The following is a 27,840-nucleotide window of genomic DNA, read 5'->3' on the forward strand; positions in this document are numbered from 1 at the left end:
AGACATAGTGTGTGTCAACTTTAATTACAAGGGCTATCAGCCCTGTGAGCCCTTGATCATGGCAAGCAATTATTGTATGTTAGGTATAAAATGGATGAGTTTGATATATTCCTGTTCTAACAGTCAATATTGTGCTTCTGTGTGAACATTTAGGTTGGTTTAACAAAAGGTCTAAAGGCAAGAGGTAATGTGGAAGATTGGCTCTGCAAGGTCGAAGAGGCAATGTTCAACTCACTGCGACAACTCAGCAAGGCTTCCATAGCAGATTACCAAATAACATCAAGGGAGGAATGGGTGGTGTCTGGATATCCTTCTCAGGTACACCCACACACCCACACACACACACACACACACACACACACGCTCAAAGTTCATGACTTTACAATGCGTACAACTAATACATTTTTTTTTAAAACCCAAAGTTCACCCAGTTCCCTGAAATTTTCAGGAAATTGAGAATTTGATCAAAGATAACATTCAAATAAATGTTGTTCGATTGAAAAAAAGCACAGGTGAAGGAATCTGATGTAGGGGTTTGGGGTTAGGATTAGGTGTGGTTGTTCACATGACCTTTTCCTGTAGTTTTGTGTGGTGTATTATTTGGATTTCCTTGGGTGCATTATGGCATTGGGTGAGTCTTCAATAGTAGAGTAAGGTTCTCCCAACCCAAAAGATGTGAGTCCAAACCCTGAACCCTTCTAAATCCTGGTTACCATGCATATGTGTCCCTTAGCAAAATACATAACTCCATGATCCTGCTAATAGAGTACATGAATGGGTAGACAGTTTCAAAGTGAAAACCCATTTACCATTTTACCAGGATTTGCATAGCCCACTCTCTTTGTCACTTGTTATCAGTATCTGATCAGTCCAATCTCGTTTATGCTCCTCTTTGTCACTTAATATCAGTATCTGATCAGTCCAATCTCGCTTACGCTCCTCTTTGTCACTTATTATCAGTATCTGATCAGTCCAATCTTGCTGATGCTCATTATCAATATCTGACCAGTGCAAGGCCCTGGATTTGTAAAATCTTAAGTCTAATTCCTTTAAAATTAGTTCCCATCTTTTTTTCCCCTTGTTTTGCTCATTGTTTGGCATTTTTCCTATCAGGTGGTGTTAACCATTTCCCAGATGATGTGGTGCAGGGACATGGAAGCTTGTTTGGAGGGAGATCATGATCACTTTGCTGCCTTGCAGGAATTTGAATACACCAACTTTGATGTAAACCACAGTTAATATTTCCCCTACAAACATTGCAAAACAAATCTACTCGTCCAGTACTGAGTGTGCTTTTATTTTTCAGAGATTAAATGCTCTTGCAGCTTTGGTCAGAGGCAAGCTACCTACATTACACCGAAATATCATAACTGCCCTAATCACTGTTGATGTTCACGCTCGTGATATTGTGACAGATTTAGTTGGACAGAAGGTGGAGTACTGCAGCACACACAACACAGACATGATCAAACACCTTTTATTTGTTTTTGTACAATTTTCATTCATGGCATGTGGCTTTTCTTTGTATTTAATTATTGAAGTCATATAATATTTCCCAGATGATATGGCTGTTTAGTAATTTCAGCCGTTATTTCTTAGGTGGACTGCGGGTCTAACTTTGAATGGCAGCGACAACTGCGTTACTACTGGGATCTTGACCTGGACAATTGTATAGCCTGCATGGCCCTATCCACTTATATTTATGGCTACGAATACCTGGGAGCCTGTCCGAGGCTGGTGATCACTCCACTTACGGTAACACGGACTGTAATCCTACTTGAATAAAATAAGATTCCCACTGTACAAGTTACAGAATGTGTGGAGCAGATAGATTTTTAAGCACATTAATGAAATCACAGGGTTTTTTTTCAATTGGCCAATCTTAAAATAAATTAGGAAGTTTATACTGTGTAGTTAGTGTTTTTGTGTTCCAGCAAGTTGTTTTGAATTGGAATTTGTTATTTTCTGTTAATATTATTCCAAGCATACAGCAAATAGAAAATATACATTTAAGTCTACAGATGACAATACCTTTACAAAATATGGGAACAACTCTTTGTAAAAAAATAAATTAAAAAAAGGTACATTTAGCATAAAGTTTCAATGTTCATGAAAGTCCACATAATCATCTTATTGCCGTCAGGCTCTGCTGGTTTCATAAGAAACCCCATTGGTTAAACTGTCTGTGCTTGATCAGTTGGAGTAAAAACGTACACCTATTCCATCTCTTTGTGGAATAGTTGGGACACCTTTGTCTTAAACATACCTAATTTTACCGCCATGTAGGATCGCTGCTACTTGTGCCTAATGGGAGCCCTACAGTTGGATTTGGGAGGTGCTCCAGCCGGACCCGCAGGAACAGGAAAAACTGAAACTACAAAGGATTTGGCTAAAGCCTTGGCAATTCAGTGTGTGGTCTTCAACTGTTCCGATGGACTCGACTACAAGGTCTAATTTCACTTTTGGCATAGCTATACTGCCAACATTTTAAAGTAACTATGAAGGCAACCTTCCCTATTAAATTATACTGTTTATTAATGGGAAATATTGATGAGAAATTGTATTTACAACTAAGAAAAAAAGCACATACATTTTTTGAAATAAAAGTGCATCAATTTGAAAATTAAAATAGCTATTGAAGAAAAAGATGGATTCAAGTAATACATCTTAATAAAAAGTGGCTAGTGAGTACGGATGACAGTAATTCAAGTGACTTGGCCCATGTCCAACTAAATTGCTGCTGTGAGCAGGTGCGCTTTTAGGTATCACTGACCAGAAGGTTAAACATAAAAATAATTTCCAAAGTACTGACAACATTCTACCACATGTTGGTGGTTATCTATTGATGATTGTGTACAGGAACGTTGCACCTATTTGGATTTGGAGTGCCTTTTCAAGTGAAAATTTTAAATGTTAGGTGAATTCAGGCTCGTAATATTGCTTGTTTTGTATAGTGCTGTTAGATGGCACTGTTGCCAAAGGAATGAAACCAATTCCTTGCTCCTTTTCATCATGCTGAACAAATGAGATGCAGTATTTTGCTTTATATTAAATTCAATCCAGGAATGTTTTAATGAGGAATATTCGATAACTACAATGATCCTCTCAGACATTCCTATTAATTTATCATTGTGATTGCTACTAAATCCAACCACATAAATGATTATATTCTCCATTCAAAATAAACACAAAAACATCTTTCTTTCAGATGATGGGCCGTTTCTTCAGTGGACTTGCACAGTCAGGTGCTTGGTGCTGTTTTGATGAGTTTAATAGAATTGATATTGAGGTGCTGTCAGTCATTGCCCAGCAGCTCATAACCATACGAAATGCTAAAGCTGCTAAGGTAATGTGCATACATGTACTACATGAACAACTATCACCACCATCTGACACCTTTACACTGTGCAATACAAATTTCTTTCTATTTTTTTTTAGATGACAAAGTTTCGATTTGAGGGCAGAGAAATAAAGTTGGTGATGACCTGCGCAGCATTCATTACCATGAACCCAGGCTATGCAGGGAGATCAGAGCTACCTGATAACCTTAAATCTCTTTTTAGGCCTGTAGCTATGATGGTGCCAAACTATGCTCTGATTGCTGAGGTAAATGTTTTGCTGTACATGCCAAATTTGAACCTATGAGCAAGTTAGTAGAAAATACAAGTGCCTCTTTGTCTAATACAGTGGTACCTCTATATATGAAATTAATCTGTCCCAGAAGGTTTGATTCTTTTACATTGAATAAGCACAATCTGTTCCACAATCTTTAAAACTACATCCTAAACCCTTTAATTATTATAAAAGTATACCAATTTTTATATGAAATATTTATTCAAATCTATGTATATATGTAAAAAAAATAGAAAAAAGATATTCATTCATTCAGTTTTTGAACCGCTTATCCTCACATGGATTGCGTGTGGTTCTGGAGCCTATCTCACCTGACTTCGGGCATCAGGCGGGGGGCCTAGAATTGGTGGCCAGTCAAACACAGGGCACAAAGAGACAAACAACCATCCACACTCACACTCGTACCCAGGGCAATTTAGAATGTCCAATCAGCCAACCATGCATGTCTCTGGATTGTGGGAGGAAACAAGTACCCAGAGAAAACCCATGCAGGCCCGGGGAGAACATGCAAACTCCACACAGGTGGACTGACCCATGTCCCCCACTGTGAAGCCGAAGCGCTCGCCACTCATCCACTGGGCCGCCCTAGGAAAAAGATGAGAACATTATTTATTATGCCATCAAAATGGCTAAAAAATGCATTACGGCTGTAATGTCTGCCTACTGTACGTTAACCCTGGTAACATCATGGAGATGCAGTTTTCTTTTAGGCAATGGCAGGCCATTGAGGTATTGGGAGCCAAAGGGAAAGCAACACTACCACGCCAATTTAAAAAAATAATATATCAAAAGAGTATTTGCTTTTTGGGGTAGTTGATTTCATTTGACATTTCGTGACTTGGACTTTTTTCATATCTTGGAACAAAAGGATTACCATCGAGGCTTTTCTCAAATCAGAATATTTCATATGTAGGAGCATTGCTAAGTAGAGGTACCACTGTATTGGCTTTTGGAACTTTGCACCTTTGTTTGTACTGAAATCTCAACCTTTTTTTCATGCAGGTGATTTTATATTCTGAAGGATTTGAGTCCAGTAAGACTTTAGCAAGAAAAATGACCCAAATGTACAAGCTTTGCTCTGAGCAGCTGTCCCAACAGGACCACTATGACTTCGGAATGAGAGCTGTCAAATCGGTTCTTGTCATGGCAGGGTCAGCAAATCACACATACAATATAGTGTATAACATCTTTAGATCTGTTAGATGTGCAATATTTTTTGTATTTTCTTTTTCCTTGAACTCAAACAAGTACTATGACACATACTGACTAATCAACTTATTTTTTATTTTCAATCATGTGTTAAGGCATTTTAGGTCAACCACAGATGATTCGTGTATAAAAAGGCAGCTGCCAGATAGTTACTCCTAGATAACTTTTATTCCATTATTTGGAAACCCTTAGCAATTGACAAGTGGTCTTATGCTTGTTCGTTGCATGTTCCATCTTCTTTCTAATCTTCCAATTCATCTTTAGGTCTCTGAAGAGACAAAACCCTGACCTCATTGAGGATGTGGTTCTGATCAGAGCACTGAGGGATTCCAACCTGCCAAAATTCTTAACAGATGATGCAGAACTGTTTGGGTAAGACTACAAGTTTTATAAGAAAAATCAATTTTATCATTCTTTTGCATTACTTCATTTTATGCAGCCTTAATCAAAGCTGCAATTACTACTAATGTCTATGTTCACTTAATGCTTTTTCATTGATTAATGGCAGGGATCAAACAGGATGTGTAAAAAGTTAAACACTGTGAATACATCCCGTATACATTGTATGCATACTCAGTAAATGTATATATGTCATTTAGTGGTATCCTGTCTGACCTGTTCCCTGGGGTGTCTATCCCTGAGCATGACTATGGTATACTGCACTCAACCATTGTGGACTGTTTAATTAACCGGAACCTGCAGCCTCTTGCCAGCATGATCAATAAGGTACATTATGTATTATGCAACATTTACACTCTTGGTGCTTTGCTAATTGACATTTAGTTTGGTGAAACAACCAAAAGTTTAGTACATGTCCCCATTGGTTGCAATAACAATTTGTCTAATACCCTAGGTTATCCAATTATATGAAACAATGATTGTACGTCACGGTGTGATGTTGGTTGGACCCACTGGTGGTGGAAAGACTGTTGTTTATACAATCTTGGCAGATTCACTTGATATCCTTTCTAAAACTGAACACAAGGAAGACAACCCTTTTTATCAACCTGTGAAGACATATATTCTCAACCCTAAGTCTGTCTCAATGGGTGAACTCTATGGCGAGGTAATGTAAGGAGTGGGGATATAATGGCCATCTGGAAAAACTACAAAAATGTCTATTTGATTTTTTATCTTTTTTGTCTTTAATTTTATCTGCTCCCAGATTAACACACTTACTTTAGAATGGCGTGATGGTTTAATGGCGCTGAGTGTTCGTCATGCCACCGACAGTGCCACTGATGACCACAAGTGGGTTATTTGTGATGGACCCGTTGATGCCCTGTGGATTGAGAACATGAATACTGTACTGGATGACAACAAGATGCTTTGTCTGGCTAACAGCGAACGTATCAAACTTTCATCAACCATACACATGGTATTTGAGGTAACAGAAAAACAAATTTATACAATTATACATTTATACATATAAATTTACACATTGTTAAAATGCACATCCATCCACATGAACTGAAAGGTTTTTTTTTTTAGACAATTGCATAATGATTTTCAGGTTCAAGATTTGGCTGTAGCATCTCCAGCCACAGTCAGTCGTTGTGGGATGGTCTATATTGATCCAGATGAACTCAAGTGGATGCCCTTTGTCCAGACATGGATAAGTGGACTAGGATCCAAAGTAGGTGTCAACTTCTTTCCTACACTTGACAGTAGGATTGTGTCTGAAATATGTCTTACAGTTGAATTTTTTTCAAGATTGGCAAATAAGTTTACAATCATTCCTTCCATAGTGTTGTTACAAGCTGTGTTTCCATTATATAGTTATAATATGTAATAAGTTAATACATTGATAGTCAAGACAAATGGAAAACAAAGAGTACCGTGAGAAATTAAATCAAAGTTAGAACTTTTTTTTTCAGTCTATTTTTAGGTTAATGCAATGTACATCCTTCATATCTAATAAATACAGTACCTACCCATGTGCAAAATATATATTGCTCATCTTTCAAATATATTTGTAAATAAAAATTATGGACACATAAATCTCCCAGATTTAGATTTAGTTCCTTAATACGGTAGTTAAAAGTGTAAACATCTTTTGTTGCCTGTTCATGTTATTTAACACTTGGAAGCACATATTTGATATAGCTTCCTCAGTTTCTAGTCATTTGAGATTAAAATAGATGTGTTTTGCTCTTGCAATTGGATAGTTTCTTGTTATTTCATTCAAATGTGAATGATGACCAATTTGAATTAATGTTAGTCCGTGTTTTGCATCTTTCAAGCTTCCAGACGCTGTGAAGACAATATTGCTTGAGTTATTTACGCTATATGTGGAGCAAGGTCTTCGCTATGTGTGGAAAAATTGCATCCAAGCTATTCGCCAAGTGGACATAAGCAAAGTCTGTACGCTTTGTTCACTGCTGCAGTCACTGCTTCTCGGCAAAGATGGACCAAATTTCAACATGGTACTTGATTCTTAGATCATATCCTAGTACATTTAAGTACTCTGGATCATGTTTATACATTTGTATTATTATTTACAACATATTTTGTGTGTGTTGGTACATGGCAGGATTCCAAGCGCCTCACTGATATATTGACTCAGACCTTTATATTCTGCTACCTATGGTCAATAGGGGGCAACCTACCCAGCTGTCACTGGGATGATTTTGACAACTTTATCAGAGAGCAATTTAAAGACAACAATAGTGCAAAGGTACAACATATCAAAATAGAAACATGACATAAAAAATATTGTAGTGTTGCTTAGTCAAATGAAGGAACAGGTTATGCTCATCATAATAATAAACGTTTTTATGAAACGCAATAAGCCTTCTTAGCACAAGTTGTAAATGATGTACATACAGACAAAAAAATGTGTTGGGAGTAGTTTCCCCTGTACGTATAGGATGGACCAAGGGCATGCCCACATGGGTTGCAATATTTTTATTCATTGTTCCAAGTCATGTGATAATTCAATAGAATGCAACATATAGAATGCATGTGTACTTTAATGTGATGTTGAATATTTTTAGGATTTAATTTGTTATAGGTGTATTTCTGTACATGTTTGCATCTGTTGTAGTGATTCATTTTTATTTTGTCTTTTATCAGCTTCCTACCAACGGATCCCTGTGGGATATGTACATCAACTTTGAAAAAAATACTTTCGTCCAGTGGGAAAAAATAATACCTTCGTTCGCATATGACAGCGAACAAGCCTTCTTTGAAATGCTGGTTCCCACCGCTGACACTGTTCGCTATGGTTATCTAATGGAAAAATTGCTATCAGTACGCCATTCTGTACTATTCACTGGTTCCACGGGAGTGGGAAAGGTAAGTGGCAGGTGGCAAGTAATTCTCGCTGGTTGACTAGAAGATGAGGTTCAAAGGGATAGTAATTTAATTGCGATGGAATTCAGTAGTATTTGCAAAAAAACATGTGTGTTTTGCAGTCGGTGATAGCTCGGGGCCTTCTTGACAGTATCCAGGAAAAAAGTGGCTACATTCCTGTCTATATCAACTTCTCTGCTCAGACGTCGTCTGTCCGCACACAAGAAATAATTGAGTCGAAGCTGGAGAAAAAGAGGAAAAACATGCTTGGTACAGTCGACAGCACGCTTATTTACACACCACAATGTAAAAATTATATATATATATATATATATATATATATATATATATATATATATATATATATATATATATATATATATATATATATATATATATATATATATATATATATATATATATATATATATATATATATATATATATATATATATATATATATATATATATATATATATATATATATATATATATATATATATATATATATATATATATATATATATATATATATATATATAATTTTTTTTTTTTTTTTTTTTTTTTTTTCATTAAATATACTAGTGATTTTTTTTCACTTCATGACAACTTTTTTATTTTTATCTATGTAGGTGCACCTAAGGACAAAAGGATAGTTGTGTTTGTTGATGATCTCAATATGCCAAAATTGGACAGTTATGGATCACAGCCACCCATCGAACTTCTGCGTCAATTCCAGGACTTTTCTGGGTTTTATGACAGAGAATTTTTCTTCTGGAAGGAAATACAGGTGCGCAATTTTGAAAATAACAATGAACATCTTAATAATCATTCATATCTGTGTGTGATTGCTTTATCTCTTAACTGTACGAATGTTTCAGAAGTGGTTTTGTAACTTGGATTTTTTCTTAGTAGAACATTTCACATCTAGATCTTTCCAATTATTCTTAGGCCCACAACTACCCTTTAAACCCTTTAAAAATTATACCAATCTTTAAATGACATATGTTTGAATCACAAAAGAAGAGAATAATGTGATTGCCTACTTCTTTGCCTGACGGTGCTACTCTCTTCTTTAGGACATGACTATTGCTGCGGCATGCGCTCCCCCAGGAGGGGGACGCAACCCAGTGACACCCCGATTCATTCGCCACTTCAGTATGCTTTGTCTGCCCACGCCCTCCGAGCAAAGCCTCAAACAGATAATCATTGTAAGTATAAACATTTTACTAGTAAAGATCTTTCCATAATCATTAACTTTACTGTGCTAATGTTTTTCTTCGTAACTTTCCCCAGGCCATCTTGTCTGGTTTCCTCAAAGAGTTTGCACAACCAGTGAAGGACTGTGCAAAACAGATTGTGGATTCGGCTGTCGAGATTTACAACCGCTTAATGGTTGATCTGCTTCCCACTCCAGCCAAGTCTCATTATGTCTTCAATCTCAGGGACCTCTCCAAGTGTGTCCAAGGTGAGCAGTGAGCATGCATACTGTCCAACTTAGCATCCGTATTTATGCATGCAGCATTGTTCCTTTAAGCACAAGGCTAATGTTTGTTTTTATTTCATCATTCACTAATCTTGAAACACACCCTGGCTAAGTACCACATTCTCTAATGCCACTGCTGATCACTATGTCTCAATCTCTACCAGCATAGCTGACTACAAGCAATTATCAGATGAATATTTATCCGAATTCTTTAAAGTAGTGATTTTTTTCTATGATTTTAACAGTATAATTTTTTTTTTTCATATTCTTTAAAGAGTGAATTATGATCGATATAGTTGGTTTTTTTTTTACCGTATCTCCTAAAAAACCTTGTTGGCTGGCTCATTTGTCACTTAAGATCCATTGCAGTCCAGTAAACAAATGCAACCCTATTATTGTGGTGTTTTTGATAAGTCCATTATGGTCACACAGCATAGTTTTTTCCCCATCAATTATCCTCACTAAAGTCAAGTGCTTGCAGTGTCTCTCCTCGAGATGTGTCCAAACCGTCCAAGTCTGCTCTCTCTAACCTTATCTCCAAAACATAACCTTGGCTGTCCAGGAGCTAATCTCAAATCCCATTGAACCTTGTAAATAGAACAGTGTTATTTTCTTTTCGCATTTGATCAGGATGCCCCTGGACGCCCCTGTGGGCAAAATCAAACTGTTCGGAGATGAGCCCAAAGCAGACAAGGGAGAGTAGAGTGGCTGTGCTTGTAATCCAAAGTGTCTTGGTTGTAGCGTGACGAATGCAGCAAGTGCTCAGGCAAGCAGGTAGGCAGGCTCCCAGTGAAGAGGATGTGGTATCCAGGCTAAGCTACAGGCAAGGAGGCAGACAAGAGAGAGCCTACGATGGAAACAGGATAATCAAATTAGCCAATTGCTCAAGAATATGGAATTACCTTAGTGCTGAAAGCAACTGCCGTGGTGTACGATTGTTGAGGTGGCAAGTAATGGTAATGGCTTGTACTTGTCGTCTCCCTGTAATCAGGGGGTCAGTGCACTGGGAGCCCTGTGGCACAGTGGTTGGGAAACACTGCTTTAGAAAGCCTAGTCAAATAGGGCAGGTTTTCAGAAATATAAAATGAAAAAAAATGAATATATTATTGTGTCTCTTTATTTGAAGGTATGCTGCAATGTGAAGCAAGTCAGATAAGAGAAAAGACTCAGATATTTCGCCTTTTCTGCCATGAATGTCAGCGGGTTTTCCATGATCGACTAATCAATTGCGAAGATAAAGAGTATTTTAACACCATTGTCTGTGAGACAGCCAGTAAGAACAACTAATTCACTGTCCATTTGAACATTTAAAACATGCACGTCTTCATACTTGTTAAAAACCCTTTATTCTTGTCGCTTTTTTCCAGGCAAGTATTTTGGTATTAACTTGACTCCCTCATACTTTGTGACTGAGCCCATAATATTTGGGGACTTCATCAAGGTATTACTCACCACAATGGAATATCAAGTTAATTTGATTCAAAAGGGTTTGAGGAAACTTTGAGATAAAGTACAAGTGGCGGATGATTGGTTAGCGAATTGGCGTCATACTTCTGGGGTCAGGGGTTCGATCCCAGGTAAGTCCTGACTGTGTGGAGTTTGCATGTTCTCCTCGGACTTGCATGGGTTTTCTTGAGGTACTCCCACAAACATGCCTGGTAGGCTGATTGAAGACTCTAAATTGGCCCAGGGTATGAGTGTGAGTGTGAATGACCATCTGTGTCCTCGTGCCCTGCATTGGCTGGCCACCAATTCAGGGTGTATCATGCTTGGGGCCCATAGTTAGCTGGAAAAGGCTCCAGAACGGCCCGCTATCCTTGTGAATATAACCGGTTCAAAAAAATTAAATAACAAATTTAAAAAAAATAATAATAACGTTTTGGTTAATTTTATGCCTTTAGGTTGGGGCAGAAAAGGAAGAACGTCTTTATGAAGATCTTGACGACCTTGATAAGATTCAATCTGTTCTTTTGGACTATCTTAGTGACTACAATGTAACCTATTCCAAGGAAAGCAAATTGGTCTTCTTCCAGGATGCTATTGAGCATGTTTCCAGGTACTTGTGCTCAAGCACCCTGACTTTACTCATGTTTGGGGTGGAATATTTGTACGGGAATAGGGAAAAAAACTAAAATATTAAATAATTTGCAACATTACAATACTATGTAAGGACATATTACTGTATTTTAATTCGAAGACTGCAGCAACGATTTGTTGCAGTCTCTGTAAAATTTGACATTTAGAAAAAAAGCTATTTGTTTTGGCAATTGTATTTTTTAGAATTGCTCGCATGGTGCGCCTGGAGCGAGGCAATGGTCTGCTTGTAGGAGTTGGGGGAACAGGCAAGCAGTCCCTTACTCGATTAGCATCCCACATTTGTGATTACCAATGCTTTGAGATAGAGCTTAGTCGAGGATACAACTATGACAGCTTTCACGAAGACTTGAGAAGGCTTTATAGGATGGCTGGCGTGGAAAGGAAGGATACAGTGTTTCTTTTTACAGACACTCAGGTTTGTCTAAAAAGAAAAAAATACTTCATCAATCCAAGTCTTGAGAAGTTCTTAACCTGTATGTTTTAGATAGTAGTAGAGGAGTTTTTGGAGGATGTCAACAACATGTTGAACTCTGGTGAAGTGCCCAACCTCTTTGAAAAAGATGAGCTAGAACATGTGCTCGCTGCAACCCGCCCAAAAGCCAAAGAAGCTGGAATCAGTGAAGAGAACAGAGATGAGGTAAGTATATGCACATGCTACTCTAGTGTTTACTATACATATTCAAACCAATATCGTAACCATCCAGTAAGTGAAAATGCAATATGTATGCAAAAGACTCACTGAATTACCATGCAAATACGAGATCATTTCACATCTACTTTTAAGATGATTTTAGCAAATAATTGTCTCAGAATAATACAATACCTGTGGTCCAGAAGAAATATTTCTTGTGGGTAAAAATTACACTGATATTTCACAACAAGTGGCCAAAGAGCTCTATTTAGACATTGTTTTATAAAGGAAGGTGCATACATTGTTATTTTACTGTGATCCTTCACCACTTTGCGGCTTCAGTACATCGCATTTTTTTTCTCTTAAGTGTAAAAAAAGTTTATAAAAATGTCAAAATCAACGCTGAGACTCACAAGCTGAGCTCCATATCTCCCTCCTTTACCACACCTGAATCAAATGATCAACTCATCAGCAAGCTGTCCAGAAGTTTCATACTAATCCCGATTATTTGATTCAGGTCTATTGGTGGAGGGAGACGTGGAAAACAGACAGGATAGTGGCTCTCGGTGACTGTAGTTGCCCACCCCTTATGTAGTATATTGGGCCCTACAACTTTGTGGCTGTAACAAATGTGTTGCATGTTTGTGATCTACAGGTGTTTCAATATTTTATCTCCCGTGTACGAGAGAAGCTGCATATTGTGCTATGTATGAGTCCAGTCGGTGATGCCTTCAGGTCCCGCTGTCGCATGTTTCCCTCTCTGGTTAATTGCTGCACCATTGACTGGTTTGTGGAGGTATGCTAAGGTTTCTCACTACAGCATTTCATTTGTTTTACCTTTTTGTGTATGATTGAGTGTCTTGATTAAGTTTGAGGAACATTTTTGTTCACATATCTAATATTTTACCACCACTTTTCTGAACTCTACAATTTGTAGCCCAGTGTGCGGTTTTGCAGGATAAAGAGCTGCATGTCTTTTGTTGTTAATATATAATAATACAATGTAAAATGCATTTTTTGTCAAATTTTCTGGTTGTAGCTTATAGACAGGCACGACCTATGGTTTACAATTCACGTTTATAATTAATTCATGTTTATATATATATTTTCTAAAAAGTAACTTTTATCTGTTCTTTACCTTTTTCCCCTTTTTTCTCCTTCCTTTTGCAAATCCAAGTGGCCCCGTGAGGCTTTGCTTTCTGTCTCCCAGGCCTTTTTCCAAAATATTGACTTTGGTACGGAAGAGCTTAAACAGAGCTTTTCAGATTTGTGTGTGGAGACGCATCTCAGTGTGTCAGTCATGGCTGACCGATTCTACTCAGAACTAAGACGTCGATACTATACCACGCCTACCTCTTACTTAGAACTCATCAACCTGTACCTGTCCATGCTTGGCCATAAGAGGCAGCAGCTAGTGTTTGTAAGGCAACGCCAAAAACATGGAGCAAATGTTTATACAATTGTGTACATAATGGATATGGTCATACTGTATTTCTCACGGATATAGGCAAAGGACCGTGTGAAGAGTGGTCTAACTAAACTCCTGGAGACCAACGAGCTTGTGGCCACTATGAAAGTGGATCTTTCTGGCCTTGAACCACTTCTTAAACAAAAAAGCATTGATGTCGATGCCCTAATGGAAAAGTTGTCTGTTGACCAAGAGAGTGCTGATGAGGTATTTCCTCATTTACTAGGGTGCCTTTGAATGTAGAGTTTGTGGTAATGAAGCCAAAGTTTTAGTGTATTTTATGCATGATTTTTTAACCTTATTTCAGACACGCAGAATTGTGAAAGAAGAAGAGGCAATAGCAAAAGTCAAAGCTGAAGATACACAAGCAATAGCTGATGATTGTCAAAGAGACCTGAACGAGGCCCTGCCTGCCCTGGAGGGTGCGAACCAGGCTCTTAGTGCTCTGGATAAGGCAGACATTTCTGAGCTCAAAGTGTTCACCAAACCTCCTGATATGGTCATGACCGTCATGGAAGCTATATGCATCCTGCTCAATTTTAAGTCAGTGCTTCTATTAAAAAAAATGGCTTGTCTAAAAGTTAACAATTGATATCTTATGTGTATCATGTTTGAGATATATTTCCGACATATTCAGGAAAAACTGAAAATAGAGAAAATGAAAATGTACTAATACGTCATTAGAACCACCATTCTTTTGTTTCTCTTTTTTGTAAACTATTACTTTACAAAATATTGGATAGGCAGAATAGACGCTCTGGTCTACAAAGTTATTTAACAAGGTGCAACGTCTCCTCCAGAGTTCTATTCATGTCTGTTCACCGTCCAAATCTAGACCAGCATGAGATTGAGTGAATGGATTTGCCATTTTTCAAATTGTTAAAGTGTCAAGCCCATTCTGAATGTGTAATGAGTTTCTTCTAATGTATATTTTTCTTGCATTGTAATATTTTTCTTTTTCTTTATACAGACCAGACTGGAACACTGCCAAAAAGTTACTGGGGGATTCCAATTTTACAAGATTTTTGACTGACTATGACAAGGACAATATTAAGCCTCAAATTCTGGCAAAGCTGCAGAAATACATTAATAACCCTGACTTTGTACCTGAGAAGGTATGTTTAGATTTTTTTTGGTCCAAAAATTCTATAGCATGAATTGTATGCACTAGTTTTAAATCATAATATTATAATTTTCATGTGGCCCGGAAGATAAGTGGTTAGCACCTCAGTCTTACAGTTATTGGGTCCTGGGTTTGTTCTCGGGTCGGTTCACCTGTGTGGAGTTTGCATATTCTCCTCCGGGTACTCAGGTTTCGTCCCACATTCCAAAAAACATGATCTGTATGCTGGGTTAACACCCTAAATCGCCCCTAGGGATGAGTGTAAGCGTAAATGGTTGTCCGTCTTCTCGTGCCATGCGATTGGCTGAGCCCCGCCTCGTGCCTGAAGTCAGCTGGGATAAGCTCCAGAACCCCCGTGACCCCTGTGAGGATAAGAAGTTCAGTAAATGAATGAATGAATTTAATTTTCAGATTGAGTATCACAGATGGATTCAAGTTATTTTCATATTTCGTCGAATATATACGTTACACTAAACTGTACCATTACAATTTTATGGTTGGAGTAAATTTGTAATTCGCCTGATCCTTTTTTAATCTTATATTTTAGGTGGAAAAAGTTTCCAAAGCTTGCAAATCCATGTGTATGTGGGTGAGAGCTATGGACATATACTCCAGAATCCTCAAGGAAGTCGGTCCAAAAAGAATAGCATTTGCAAAGGCCCAGGTCAGCATGTTAGCCTCCAAACATGCACAAACCCATTGGGGTGGTATCCACAGCCTCATAACAGGTTCAACGTCACTCTGTCCATATTTGATAATAATCATAAATATTGCACTTTATTTATGCCTTTCTAATATAGTCAGAACTGGAAATTACAATGTCAACACTGAAGGAAAAACAACTATTGCTCCAGAGTGTGGAAGACAAGATCAGGATTCTACAAGAATCTTACGACAGCAGCCTTAATGAAAAGCAGGAATTGGGTGACTGCCTTGTGCCAAACTGGAAATGATAAAATTAACCATGAGTTAATTTTTGAATATACACCATGTTGCCGTATTTGCTCATAGCAAGTATCCTTTATTTTATCCGACTGTTTTCTTTGTGTGCAGTTAACACAATGGCCGTGACACAGGCACGGTTGGCACGAGCAGGAAAGCTAACATCAGCTTTAGGAGATGAACAAGTACGTTGGGAGCAAAGTGTTTCCACATATGAGCAACAGATCATCGATGTCGTAGGGAATGTCTTCATCGCAGCTGCTTGTGTGGCCTACTATGGAGCATTTACCTCTCATTATAGAAAACTGGTAGGAAATCAGCCAAACAGTGCCTTGTGTTTGAATGCATGCAAGTGGCGGATCTATTTAGTTTTCACGTGATGTTTGCAATTTGATCCTCAGCTCGTTGATGAATGGATTATACAGTGCCAGAACCTGAAAGTTCCCATTAGTTCCAGCTTCAGCCTGATCAATATTCTGGGTGACCCATATGTTATTCAAAAATGGAATAATGAAGGTTTGCCCCGTGACACGGTTTCTACAGAGAATGGAATACTGGTGAATGAGGGTCGCCGCTGGCCTCTCATGATTGACCCTCAGGATCAGGTAGTTCAACAAAATGAGAAAAAATCAGAGTAATTGACCATTTCCTCTCAACGGAGTGTTTGCTTGAGAACTGCTCATATTTCTGTCGTCATTTCCAATTTATCAATAACTGAATATGATTATTTGATGGATGGGAAATTTCTTGTTAAAGTACATATTCTATGTGAATACAAATTTAAATGTTCACAGAAAATGATATTCAACCATTTTTACCATTCCCACTGTTACAGCGAAACTTGCAGAAATCTCATTGGTTGGAATATTATCTCACCCTTAACTAGAATTTCTGGTAGCATGCTTAACGGTGAAAAGTTTTAGCCAGTTCAGACATGCATTAGTAAAATGGATAATTTCTTTTTCATTAGGCTAACCGATGGATACGCTCAAAGGAGGCGAAGGCTGGTCTAAAAGTGATCAAGCTCACAGACCCAAACTTTCTTCAAAAATTAGAAAATGGCATTCGGATGGGAATGCCTGTTCTGCTGGAGGAGGTAGGAATGTAAAGTGTTAAACTTAAATAGAAATTTGATTAAATTAAGCCCATAAATGGGTCCAGAAATATTTTCTACAAGTAAAAGTTTTGGCTTTATAAATAAAATTATCATAATATGACTTGAAAAGATGGTGTTCTGTTTTTAACTTTTGAGCTTTGGCAGACTGTGAAGAAAAGTAGTATGTCAAAGGCTTCACTTGTATCAGAATGACGAAGAAAGATCAATGTAAAAAATGATGTATTATGATATGGGCATATCTTACTTCTGAATAGGTTCCACTAGAAAAGCCTGTGTACAGTGTGTATTCTATGTTACAATACGTACAGTATGAAACTGCTTACAGAAAAGTTAACTAAAATAACAAAATCTGTCACTGCCTAATACTTCCTACAATGAGTAATAGAGCAAATGATGTTTAGCAAGGCCTCTCATGAAATATATGAACAGTGACCTGTCTACATTTATGTTTTCTTCTGTGCATGTAGTTAAAGGAGAACTTAGATCCTGCTCTGGAACCCGTCTTGTTGAAGCAGACATTTGTGGCAGGTGGACGGACATTGATCCGACTTGGAGACTCCGATATTGACTATGACAAAAATTTCCGGTTCTATATGACTACTAAAATGGCCAATCCACACTATCTACCAGAGGTAGTAACAAAACCTGGTTATATATGTTTTAATTTTAGTTGCATGAATATTTGCATATTGGTGTGTTTACTTCTCAGGTGTGTATCAAAGTTACAATCATCAACTTCACTGTGACCAAGTCTGGTTTAGAGGACCAACTGCTTGGGTATTACTCAACACCAAACAATATACATATTTTTATCCTTCAAACATTTTATTAAAAATAATGTAATGAACAATGACTAGTGATACCATAACATTTTCACATGCCAAATCCTTCTCTTCTAAGTGATGTGGTTTGCCTGGAAAGTCCACATTTGGAAGAGCAGAGGAACGATCTGGTTGTGCGCATCAATAATGATCGCATTCAGCTCCAGGACATTGAAGATCGTATTTTAAAGCTTCTCTTTACCTCTGAGGGAAACATACTTGACAATGAGGAACTTGTTACGACTCTTCAGGAATCAAAGGTATTTATTTATAAATCCAAAATATAGGGTTAATGCCATGTGTGGATATATATTTTATTTGGATGGTGTAGTTCCAAGCACAACTGTTTTATGCTGCAGATCAACTGTTCCAATTCAATGGGGTTTTATTTTTTTTATATTTTTAATTTTTCTTTTTTATTCTCATCAGGTGACATCAGCAGCTATAAAACAACGACTACAGGATGCAGAGGCCACTGAGTTAATGATCAATAATGCAAGAGAGGGTTACCGATCTGTAGCTACCCGAGGCTCTGTCCTGTTCTTTGTCGTTGCCAGTCTCTCCGAGATTGATCCAATGTACCAGTTCTCACTTAAGTACTTTAAACAAGTAAGAAAGAAATATTTTCTGCTTTCATTGGCATTGTTGAGGAAAACATGAGTTTAGAATTCCCTGAGGAACAGATTAGAGTAATATAACCTTTTCATATTTCATTCATTTTCTCATCACAGCTCTTTAACTCTACCATTGAAACATCGGAAAAGAGCGACATATTAGAAGAACGTCTTCAGATCTTACTCGACCAGATTCTCCTCAACTCCTACATCAATGTTTCTCGGGGTCTCTTCGAGCAGCACAAACTCATCTATAGCTTCATGTTGTGTGTTGAGATCCTGAAGTACCGTGGAGAAATCTCTGAGCCGGAGTGGCAGAACTTCATTAGATCCACCGCAGGCATGGAAAAGGTAGAGTAAAATTATGTTTAAACAGCTTGTTGAAAAAACACTTGCTTTTGAGGTTCCTAGTCTAGAAGGCCATCAACATATTAGCCTTGAACACAATCAAAGGCCAAGGCCAATTTCAAGTTTCACAAAGCCCTACTCCACTGTGCAACATAATTCTAAACTTTACATAAGTTGGGTAAATAATATTCACTGTTTTCTCTTAGGAATTTCCAGAGCGGCCAGAGATCCCGTGGCTAAGTGATTATTACTGGGAAGCTTCATGTGAACTTGAAGAAACATTGCCCTGCTTTAAGGGCCTTTCCCAAGAAATCATTGCGACACACATCCATGTTCAGCTCGGTAAACTTGCATCCCAGCTGCAGTACCATCCATACAATGAAATATCTTTGATATGAAAACATTTTTATCTCGATAGAGTATTTACTAGTAACAGTTAACTCCATTCAGGACGCTTCGAGACAACTTTTAATCCAGAAACCTGGGAAGATTATGTGACACAGTTGCCACCTCTTGATATGTCTGAAGAAGGGAACAAAAAGGGAGGAATCCGAGGCCACTGGAATGAAAGGTTGACCTCTTTCCAGAAACTGGTCTTCATCAAAAGCTTCATGGAAGAGAAGGTAGGCTGGAATCAACAACGCAACATTATAGTGGCATCCTAAAATATTTTTGGCTAAAATCACAGGGGGACTTTCTGTTATGCGGCACTCGCATTAAATAAACTCCACAACAATCAAATTCAAAAGTACACATAGGCTTTCAAATGGAAAAAAAAACGTCTGTTCAAAGTGCCTAAATGTTCAATGTGTTTGTCATCCAAATATGTTTATATTTTTTTTAAATTGTATTAACCTTTGGCAACACAAATTGATTATAAGAACAGAGCTGGAGTTCTTTGTTCTTGCTATATTATTTCTGATATCGCATAAAAGGTGATTTTTTTTTGCCAAGCAGTCAGTTGTCTGCAGTATTTCAAACAACATGCACCCAGATGATGTTTGCTTAATTTGAAATAATGTTATCAAGATAACATCTGAAATAACTAATGTGCAAATTGTATCATTCTTCCTTGTGCAGGTTGTTTTTGCAGCAACCGAGTTTGTGATTGTCAGTTTAGGGAAGCAGTTTGTGGAAAACCCTCCCATTGATCTGGCTAATCTTTACAATGACATGTCCCCATCCACACCACTGGTCTTTATCCTTAGTACTGGATCAGACCCAATGGGGGCCTTCCAGCGTTTTGCAAAAGAGAGAGGCTGTCTTGATAGGTAAGGCCATGTAAAAGGTGGAGCTATATGAGGATCTTTAGTCTGCATTTTTAGCACGTGCTGTTGGTTGGTGGCAATATGGCAGGCAGTGAAGATGTGATGAACAATTTAAAGCCCCACAATTATTTTGGTTATTGGAAAAAAAAACGATATAACAGAAATGTGAGTGTATCTACATTTTATACATTTATTAAATGCAGTCTATTGTACGTCAAATGGGGTTAGTAAATATATGTCTATGAATTAAAACGTAATATAAAATGCGTTGAGAAATATTTGGTGTCTAGCAACACTATATCATCAAATAGTAATGGCTATGTTAATCTAACATGGTTTTATCTAATTTGAATTCCCAACGCTCGAAGGGATCTATGATCTATGTCCTGTGTTCAAATCCAGGTCATGTCCATCTATTTGCACATTCTCCCCTGGCCTGTGTGGGTTTCTTCCGGGTACTCCGTTTTCCTCCCACATTCCAAAAAGATGCATGGTAGGCTGATTGGACACTCTAAATTGCCCTTAGGTATGGGTGTGAATGGTTGTCCGTCACCTTGTGCCCTACAATCACCTGGCCCGGAGACTGCTGGGATTGGCACCAGCATCCCCCACGACCCTAATGAGAATAAAAAGGTTCAGAAAATGAGATGAGAATGTATGTGTAAAATATAATGTGAAGTTATGCACTAAATTATGAATTAAATACTTTCTAATTTTTAGGGTTGAGTCCATATCACTGGGTCAAGGGCAGGGACCCATAGCAGAAAAAATGATCAAATCAGCATTGGAGAATGGAGGCTGGGTTTTCTTGCAGAACTGTCATTTAGCAGTTTCTTGGATGCTTTCCATGGAGGAGCTCATCAAGACTTTCGCTGAACCAGGTAAGAAAAAAAATCTATTATACATTATTACGCAGACTCTGATTTTTGATATTTGACATGATATCACCTGGTCCACCTGGAATCGAGTTCACCTTTCTTCCTCTGCTATGGCAGTTGGTTTATTTGACTTTAGAGTTATTGCAATGTTTTTTATTTTTTTATGTTCTAAAAATTGAATGATAATTTTTTTCCTTCAGAAACCATTATCCATGAGAACTTCCGCTTGTTTCTTAGCTCCATGCCTACGAAAGTGTTTCCTGTAACTGTTCTGCAAAATTCTGTCAAGGTAAACTTTATTTATAAGACATCATAATAATTTAATTCCATTCCACTTTTAAAGTGCCCTTATGGTATATTCTTTCTTTTTCTTATTGCTATTTAAATATTACACAAAATAATGACTGATTTATAAAAAAAATATATGTATAATTTCATTATTATGTAATTCTTCAAGGTAACAAATGAACCCCCGAAAGGCTTGCGTGCCAACATTCGACGAGCCTTCACAGAAATATCCAACAATTTCTTTGAAGACCATCCACTTGGCCTCGATTGGAAAAAGATGGTTTTTGGACTTTGCTTTTTCCACGCTGTGATTCAGGTTCACCTAAGATATATTTAGTGCTTGCTAAAATGCTTTTTGTTATTTTGCCTTTTATTAGTACACCATCAAATAAATGTATGCCTTGTTCACATGCATTCTTAGGAGCGTAAAAAATTTGGTCCTCTTGGCTGGAACATTCCCTACGAGTTCAGTGATAGTGACAGAGAGTGTGCTCTGCTTAACCTCAACCTCTACTGCAAAGATGCTACTATTCCATGGGATGCTCTTACTTATATCACTAGTAGGTGAACCTTACTACATGACTATCAGTATTTTGTTTCAAATGGTTGATAATGAAATGCTCACCTCTCGATGCTATATTAGTGGTTTGTTGATATAAAAACAATTCATGTGTTTTCCAATTTATGAATCTACTAATTTAGGTAGTTTAATAACATTGGTTCAGTTCTTGAGTAATGTGAATCTGAGTGTACATTAGTTTGTCTCTGTAGATTTTTTTGATTCAGATCCAGCTTGTGTATACTTTGATGTGATGCTGTGATAGGCTCCATTTCCTGGTGTGCTTAATTAAGGAAGATAAGTTATATAAAAAAAAAAGTGGCACTAGATTTATTTGGGCTCTCATTAGTATCAGGCAAAATTATTATAGTTATTTTTATAGTGACTAACTTTTTTTTTCATATTTAACAATACCGAAACAAATATTTGCATGAAAAAAAGTTATTTTCCAATTTAGTTTTAACACATTTCCATGTAAATGTTATTTAACTATATATAGAATATGTTTTAGTTGAATCCTTACTTATCAGTTATATCGTTTACCATTTTAACTACGAAGAGAGCATACAATTTCTTGTTTTATTGAACACTTGCTCCTGGTGAGATGAGTGTTTTAATGTGGTCATTATGGTACTATCTACATAGAGTCAAGCATTTCTTTGAGTTAGTAAGAATGAATTATTCATGTCCAAAGACAATCGTGTGCAATGGCGACAAGATTCAGTTCAGTGTTTATAGAGACACATACACCTATAAACACATATAACCATAAAAATAATGACATTCACAGCTGTCTATTATTAGTTTGTTATTATCTCTCCCATACTATTTTATTTTGGTCCATGGTGGTCCACATCATTATGTCAATAGTTTAAAAAATACCAGTAGAGAAAATGTAAAAGATAAAAATTGGATAAACTACTGGGAAAGGGTGTAAATCAGCAATTTCATGGTGATACGGTATTGATTCTTTGGACAAAGGTATGCTGTTGTTTTTAAATAGAGTCAATCAATCGAGCATCTTTCTCTCAAACACCTTAAATGTTACTGCATTGTTTTGTTAGAAGTACATAAGGAGGAGTTGCAAATTTCATCTTGTTTTTATCCCTAGGTGAGATCACATATGGAGGCAGAGTTACAGATTCATGGGACCAACGTTGCCTCAGAACAGTCTTAAAAGGGTTCTTTTCACCTCCAACACTGGGGTCTTGCTATACGTTCTCACCATCAGGTACCTCTAAATTTCCATTTGTCCCTGTGACTGTTTATGGATAATTCCGTGACCGGACGTTTTGTCAACGGACACTTCGTCCCCGGATGTTTCGTCAAACGGACATGTCGTCGCCGTACAGTTCGTCGAAGTATCCGCCGACAAAATGTCCGGGTACAAATTAATTCAGTAAAGCTGTCACAAGTTCATATAAACATAAATTTATGTATCCTTCCTTACGTAATTTGGTCTACTATGTTTTTTTCTGATCTAATGGCCCCTTGTGTTTTCTAGGCGTCTACTATGCCCCTGCGTTAAACACACTTGATCTATTTATTGATTATATTGAGACTCTTCCAATCATTGACGACCCAGAGGTCTTTGGCATGCATGAAAATGCTAACCTGGCCTTCCAGGTATGGACTTTGTTTCACTAGAAAAACAAAAATCTATAGAAATAGTAGTCAGTCTCTAGTCATTATGGTGCTAATCATTTGATTTGATGGCTGTTTATTAAAATATTTTAGCATACCTTTTGTTTTTAATGGAATTTGGAAATATTTTTTGGTTTATTTAGTACGACTTGAAGAACTGACAAAAAAAACATGGTCACTGACTGAGGAGACACATCAGGATTTTCTATCTGTAATCAAAGAGAAAACAACTTTGGGTAATTAAACTGTAAATCATCTGAATTCTTTATGTGTTTCTGTTGACAGCGTCAAGAAACCACGAAACTTATCAACACAATTCTCGATGTTAATCCCCGGTCTTCAGCCCAACTAGGAGGCAAAAGCAATGATGAGATTGTGTGCGAACTTGCTGAAGCCATTCTAGCTAAGTTACCTGGTAAAAAGTCTAGCTCTGCTTTTTTTGCTCTGTCATGGTTAAATGAGAGAGTGTTGAAAGCAGTATTCTGTTCCTACAGTAAATAACACCACCGGCATTATGTTTTTGTCTTTGTAGAACGCCTTGACATGGACGAGGCATTAGAATCTTTGTTCGACCGAGACGATAAGGGTCGACTCAACTCCCTAACAACTGTGTTGGGCCAAGAAGCTGACAGGTTTACCAAACTGATTCGGCTACTCAGGGTAGGTACACATTCAAATTTATGAGAATAGTGTTTATTCAAGGTGGTCGAGTAGTTAGCTCGTTGGGCTCACATTTCTGGGGTCGTGGGTTTGATCCCCGGTCAGTTTTCATGTTCTCCCCAGGCTGGTTGAACACTCTAAATTGTCCCTAGGTATTAGCTTGAATAGTTGTCTGTCTCCTTCTGTCCTCCGATTGGCTGGTCACTGATATAGGGTGTCCTCCACCTTGTGCCTGTAGCCGGAGCATATCCCAGCTGACCTCAGGCGAAAGTCAGACTAGTAGACCCTAGACTGGTCGCCGTCGGGCTCACAAAGAGTTAAAGGAACATCCGCACTGACAATCATACCGCCATCAGCCGGAATCAAGTCCGCGCCTGCCCGCACCCAAGTCAGGCAATTGATTAAACTCCTTTCATAATTGCAGGTGTCCCTTTTGACGCTGCAGAAGGCTATTGCGGGTCTTGTGGTGATGTCTGAGGAGATAGATCGGATCTATACAAGTTTTGTCAACAACCATGTTCCCACCCAATGGTCCAACTCCTCCTATCCATCTCTTAAAGGCTTAGCTTCCTGGGTCAAAGACCTGTACCTTAGGATCTACTTTGTTGAGGTGATATTTTACACTTACTTGAGTATTGAGTATCACAGCTTTGAGTGATTTATTGGCAGGGGTTGAGATAGTCGCCCAGCCAAGATGTCTTGTTATTAGTCTATTTTCCATTTTGTGACAAAAAGCAGTCTGTTATCAAAAAGATCATTTGAAATCATAGGAGCAAGTCCCGTCTCTCGGGGATATTTCATTCATTTCATTCAACAATCTGGTTGTATCAGAAAGTTTTATGTACAAGTCTCTAGACTGCTTCACTTCTATGTGCTTGCATGCACTTTTATGTACGCACCTTTTACCTGGAAGTCACCTCTAATAACACAAGGACTTTCCAGCTATCTTACTACTTTAGCTATCTTCAACTTATCCAATACCCAGTATATCCTTAATATGTCTCAGAATGTACGCTTACTGCACGTTTGCAAATATGTGCCCTTTATTACATACAGTACATACTAAAAATAGAGAAAAGGATCAGCTTACAATTTTGCAAAGTTAGAGGAGACTGAGTTCTTCAAATTGTCACTTCCTTCCAAATACATCACAAGTGGTTTCGTAATCATTGATCATATTTCATGTGTAAGTTGAAAAGATGAGCTTCAAATATTTATTCATATTTTTCTCCTTTTAGACATGGATCTTACGCGGCCACCCCAAATCGTTTTGGGTATCTGGATTTTTCTTTCCCCAAGGCTTTTTAACTGGTAATAAATACTACTACACAAAAAAACATTTTCCCTTTAATGCTTTAATGGTGATATGGCCGATTTCTAAGATTAAAGAATATATATACAGTGTTCTATATTCACGAAAATTATCCAAAATGGTAATGCATACAAAAATATTTTTTTCACATCTGGAAGTAGATTAGACTATTAAAAGGATGTTTGATGAAAAGATATTTCAAAGTAACAGATGTTGCCTCTTTAATAGCGGTCCTGCAGAATCATGCCAGACGGTACAATTTGCCCATTGATGAGCTGAACTTTCGCTTCAACGTGATGCCCGTATACAGGGACCAGACCGCAGTGGCTGAAGCTCTGCGCAATCTCAACAGCAATGCTGAACTTCCAATGGACTCAGAGGTACTGTAAAACAATCACGTTATGAATATCCTATATATATAAATATATATGAATTAATATGTATACAGTAAGATCTAAAATATTGGAGTCATGTTTTCAGAAAGATGAATCATGGAACTTCAGCAAACCAAATCTCAACTGACCAAAATGTGCAAATGTCCACAAATTTGAGAAGACAAAGCTCTACAGTTTTATTGTTTCTTGTATCCTCTGCATACTTGTCTGAATGGGAAATATAAGATAGTAGTAATATTCACATAATTATTATAAATTTCTTATTTGTTGTTGCAGTTGCCATTACCTGAGAATGGTGTGCTCGTGCATGGCATGTTCATGGATGCAAGTCGTTGGGATGATGACAACATGGTTATCGAAGATTCGTTGCCTCGAGTGATGAATGCTATTCTGCCAGTAGTGCACTTTGAGCCACAACAGAACTACGAGCCCGAAACTGAGCTCTACAATGCACCCCTATACAAGACCTCAGCTAGAGCAGGAACTCTTTCCACAACAGGTACGTATGTTACATACATAATTAAAGAATAATTAGTGTATTCCCCATTCTTCCTTTTTCCTTCCTTGTAGGACACTCAACTAATTTTGTTGTGACTGTATTGCTTCCTACCAACCGACCAAGCGACTATTGGATATCCAAAGCCTCGGCCCTGTTATGCCAGTTAGATGACTAAGTCTTTTCATGCACACAACATTTTTGAAAATGAATGAAAGATTTACCACACAGTAACTTGAATTTGGATTTTAAAGCATGCTCACAGATTTTACTCTCTCATTGTACAAACTTACTGTACTACTGAATGTGTCTACTCAGGGGGTGGGCGAATTATTCCTCAAATTCCTCCTCAGTGGGTGTGGGTTTTCATTACAACCCATAAAGAGGACATTTTTTCAACAGTCTGCTGTCCTAAAAATGCAATCAGTAGATTGCAGTGACGTGCTTCTTTTTTCTGTAGAAACCACATTGGTTAAAGAGTCTATGCTAGATCGGTTGGAACAAAAACCTGTATCCACAGCAGCCTCTGAGGACTGGTTTGCCCAACCTTGGACTCTACTCAATTGTCTCTCTGTCATTACACACACTTTAACTGTCCTACTGAATATGTCTACTCAAGACATACTGTTATGTCCAAATAAGATTTATAGCCACATTTCTTTCCTAAGGCAACTGGGGGAAAAAGACATTTGAGTTCATGGAGCATAAATGGAAAAGACAAGATTGTTAAGCAGACGCAAAATTATTTATGCAAGGGTACTGTATGGAGTCCTGATAATCAAATCAAGAAACGTTTCAACCACACTCATAATGCCATACTATATCCGTGTACCAGTCAATTATCCAGTACTATAAGATAGATGGGATTTAAACATGTGAATGCTGAGTTTAGTGGTGCTTCCATGTCAGTTGATAATGTGTATGTGTCCATATGTGTGTGCTTCATGCCTCTGCAAAGCATATGATCTCCGAGGAGCAGGTGTGTCTACTGAACAAAGGCCTCATGGTTATTAGTTCCAGTTGACCTGGCACCAACAGTTCCACCAGATGAAGCTAACACCAAATACAAATAATTGGAACATGACTTCATATGTACCAATGCTTGAATCTTTAAACATAACCCATGTTAGAACTAATGCTCTTACATTCGTTACGTTACATAGCAAAACTACTTTTATTGCTGTAACTTTTAACATAAGCCCTTGCATTTTCAAACTATAACAGCATTATAGTTATTCTTCAAGTGTTGCCCACACTGCTCTGATTCAAACTAAAATGTCTTTATCTGTAAATATAAATGGAGTCAGACACAGTCTAAGCCAATACGATTGACTTTTAGTCAACTGAATATCGCCCTCAAACTTCATTAGTCCCAATCCCTCAGCCTGCAGGCAATGTTCAAGAGCACATCTTTACTGGCACATTAGTCTATCTCATTTACGGACATCTCTGCTGCTCTCTCCGGGGTGTCTGAGTTAACTGCGTTGGGTTCTTGAACAATGCTCAAGAGTCCACATGGCTCTTCCAACATAAATAAAGCACATCATGGAAGAGGTT

At 37.7% G+C, this 27,840-nt stretch overlaps 1 protein-coding gene across 2 annotated transcripts in view; it reads left to right on the forward strand.

The window, feature by feature from the left end:
- dnah6 (dynein, axonemal, heavy chain 6) overlaps nt 1-27,834 on the forward strand; it is a 37,203-nt gene extending 9,369 nt beyond the window's left edge. The window contains exons 26-81 of one of the 2 annotated variants that reach the window (XM_077718747.1): nt 154-318; nt 1,114-1,224; nt 1,307-1,432; nt 1,600-1,755; nt 2,287-2,448; nt 3,209-3,346; nt 3,439-3,606; nt 4,636-4,784; nt 5,107-5,214; nt 5,442-5,568; nt 5,696-5,908; nt 6,008-6,229; nt 6,356-6,478; nt 7,086-7,268; nt 7,376-7,519; nt 7,918-8,139; nt 8,259-8,406; nt 8,769-8,926; nt 9,216-9,347; nt 9,433-9,604; nt 10,749-10,895; nt 10,990-11,063; nt 11,524-11,678; nt 11,903-12,134; nt 12,204-12,356; nt 13,006-13,146; nt 13,528-13,770; nt 13,858-14,025; nt 14,126-14,361; nt 14,789-14,933; nt 15,489-15,605; nt 15,742-15,865; nt 15,995-16,191; nt 16,285-16,488; nt 16,854-16,979; nt 17,468-17,632; nt 17,710-17,777; nt 17,901-18,081; nt 18,251-18,430; nt 18,553-18,786; nt 18,990-19,125; nt 19,234-19,406; nt 19,864-20,054; nt 20,772-20,932; nt 21,130-21,218; nt 21,387-21,533; nt 21,639-21,777; nt 22,888-23,007; nt 23,281-23,402; nt 23,706-23,835; nt 23,953-24,080; nt 24,505-24,690; nt 25,319-25,391; nt 25,621-25,772; nt 26,064-26,286; nt 26,744-27,834. In XM_077718747.1, the coding sequence (XP_077574873.1) occupies nt 154-318; nt 1,114-1,224; nt 1,307-1,432; nt 1,600-1,755; nt 2,287-2,448; nt 3,209-3,346; nt 3,439-3,606; nt 4,636-4,784; nt 5,107-5,214; nt 5,442-5,568; nt 5,696-5,908; nt 6,008-6,229; nt 6,356-6,478; nt 7,086-7,268; nt 7,376-7,519; nt 7,918-8,139; nt 8,259-8,406; nt 8,769-8,926; nt 9,216-9,347; nt 9,433-9,604; nt 10,749-10,895; nt 10,990-11,063; nt 11,524-11,678; nt 11,903-12,134; nt 12,204-12,356; nt 13,006-13,146; nt 13,528-13,770; nt 13,858-14,025; nt 14,126-14,361; nt 14,789-14,933; nt 15,489-15,605; nt 15,742-15,865; nt 15,995-16,191; nt 16,285-16,488; nt 16,854-16,979; nt 17,468-17,632; nt 17,710-17,777; nt 17,901-18,081; nt 18,251-18,430; nt 18,553-18,786; nt 18,990-19,125; nt 19,234-19,406; nt 19,864-20,054; nt 20,772-20,932; nt 21,130-21,218; nt 21,387-21,533; nt 21,639-21,777; nt 22,888-23,007; nt 23,281-23,402; nt 23,706-23,835; nt 23,953-24,080; nt 24,505-24,690; nt 25,319-25,391; nt 25,621-25,772; nt 26,064-26,286; nt 26,744-26,976 (8,820 nt within the window). In that variant the 3' untranslated portion in view covers nt 26,977-27,834. Of the gene's footprint in view, nt 1-153; nt 319-1,113; nt 1,225-1,306; nt 1,433-1,599; nt 1,756-2,286; nt 2,449-3,208; nt 3,347-3,438; nt 3,607-4,635; nt 4,785-5,106; nt 5,215-5,441; nt 5,569-5,695; nt 5,909-6,007; nt 6,230-6,355; nt 6,479-7,085; nt 7,269-7,375; nt 7,520-7,917; nt 8,140-8,258; nt 8,407-8,768; nt 8,927-9,215; nt 9,348-9,432; nt 9,605-10,748; nt 10,896-10,989; nt 11,064-11,523; nt 11,679-11,902; nt 12,135-12,203; nt 12,357-13,005; nt 13,147-13,527; nt 13,771-13,857; nt 14,026-14,125; nt 14,362-14,788; nt 14,934-15,488; nt 15,606-15,741; nt 15,866-15,994; nt 16,192-16,284; nt 16,489-16,853; nt 16,980-17,467; nt 17,633-17,709; nt 17,778-17,900; nt 18,082-18,250; nt 18,431-18,552; nt 18,787-18,989; nt 19,126-19,233; nt 19,407-19,863; nt 20,055-20,771; nt 20,933-21,129; nt 21,219-21,386; nt 21,534-21,638; nt 21,778-22,887; nt 23,008-23,280; nt 23,403-23,705; nt 23,836-23,952; nt 24,081-24,504; nt 24,691-25,318; nt 25,392-25,620; nt 25,773-26,063; nt 26,287-26,357; nt 26,507-26,743 lie in introns of those variants that run through there. The other variant, XM_077718748.1, reaches the window with a different exon arrangement.
- The last annotated feature ends 6 nt before the right edge of the window (nt 27,835-27,840 follow it).

This window comes from Stigmatopora nigra, chromosome 6, assembly GCF_051989575.1.
Source record: "Stigmatopora nigra isolate UIUO_SnigA chromosome 6, RoL_Snig_1.1, whole genome shotgun sequence".
In the NCBI taxonomy this organism is placed as follows: Eukaryota; Metazoa; Chordata; class Actinopteri; order Syngnathiformes; family Syngnathidae; genus Stigmatopora; species Stigmatopora nigra.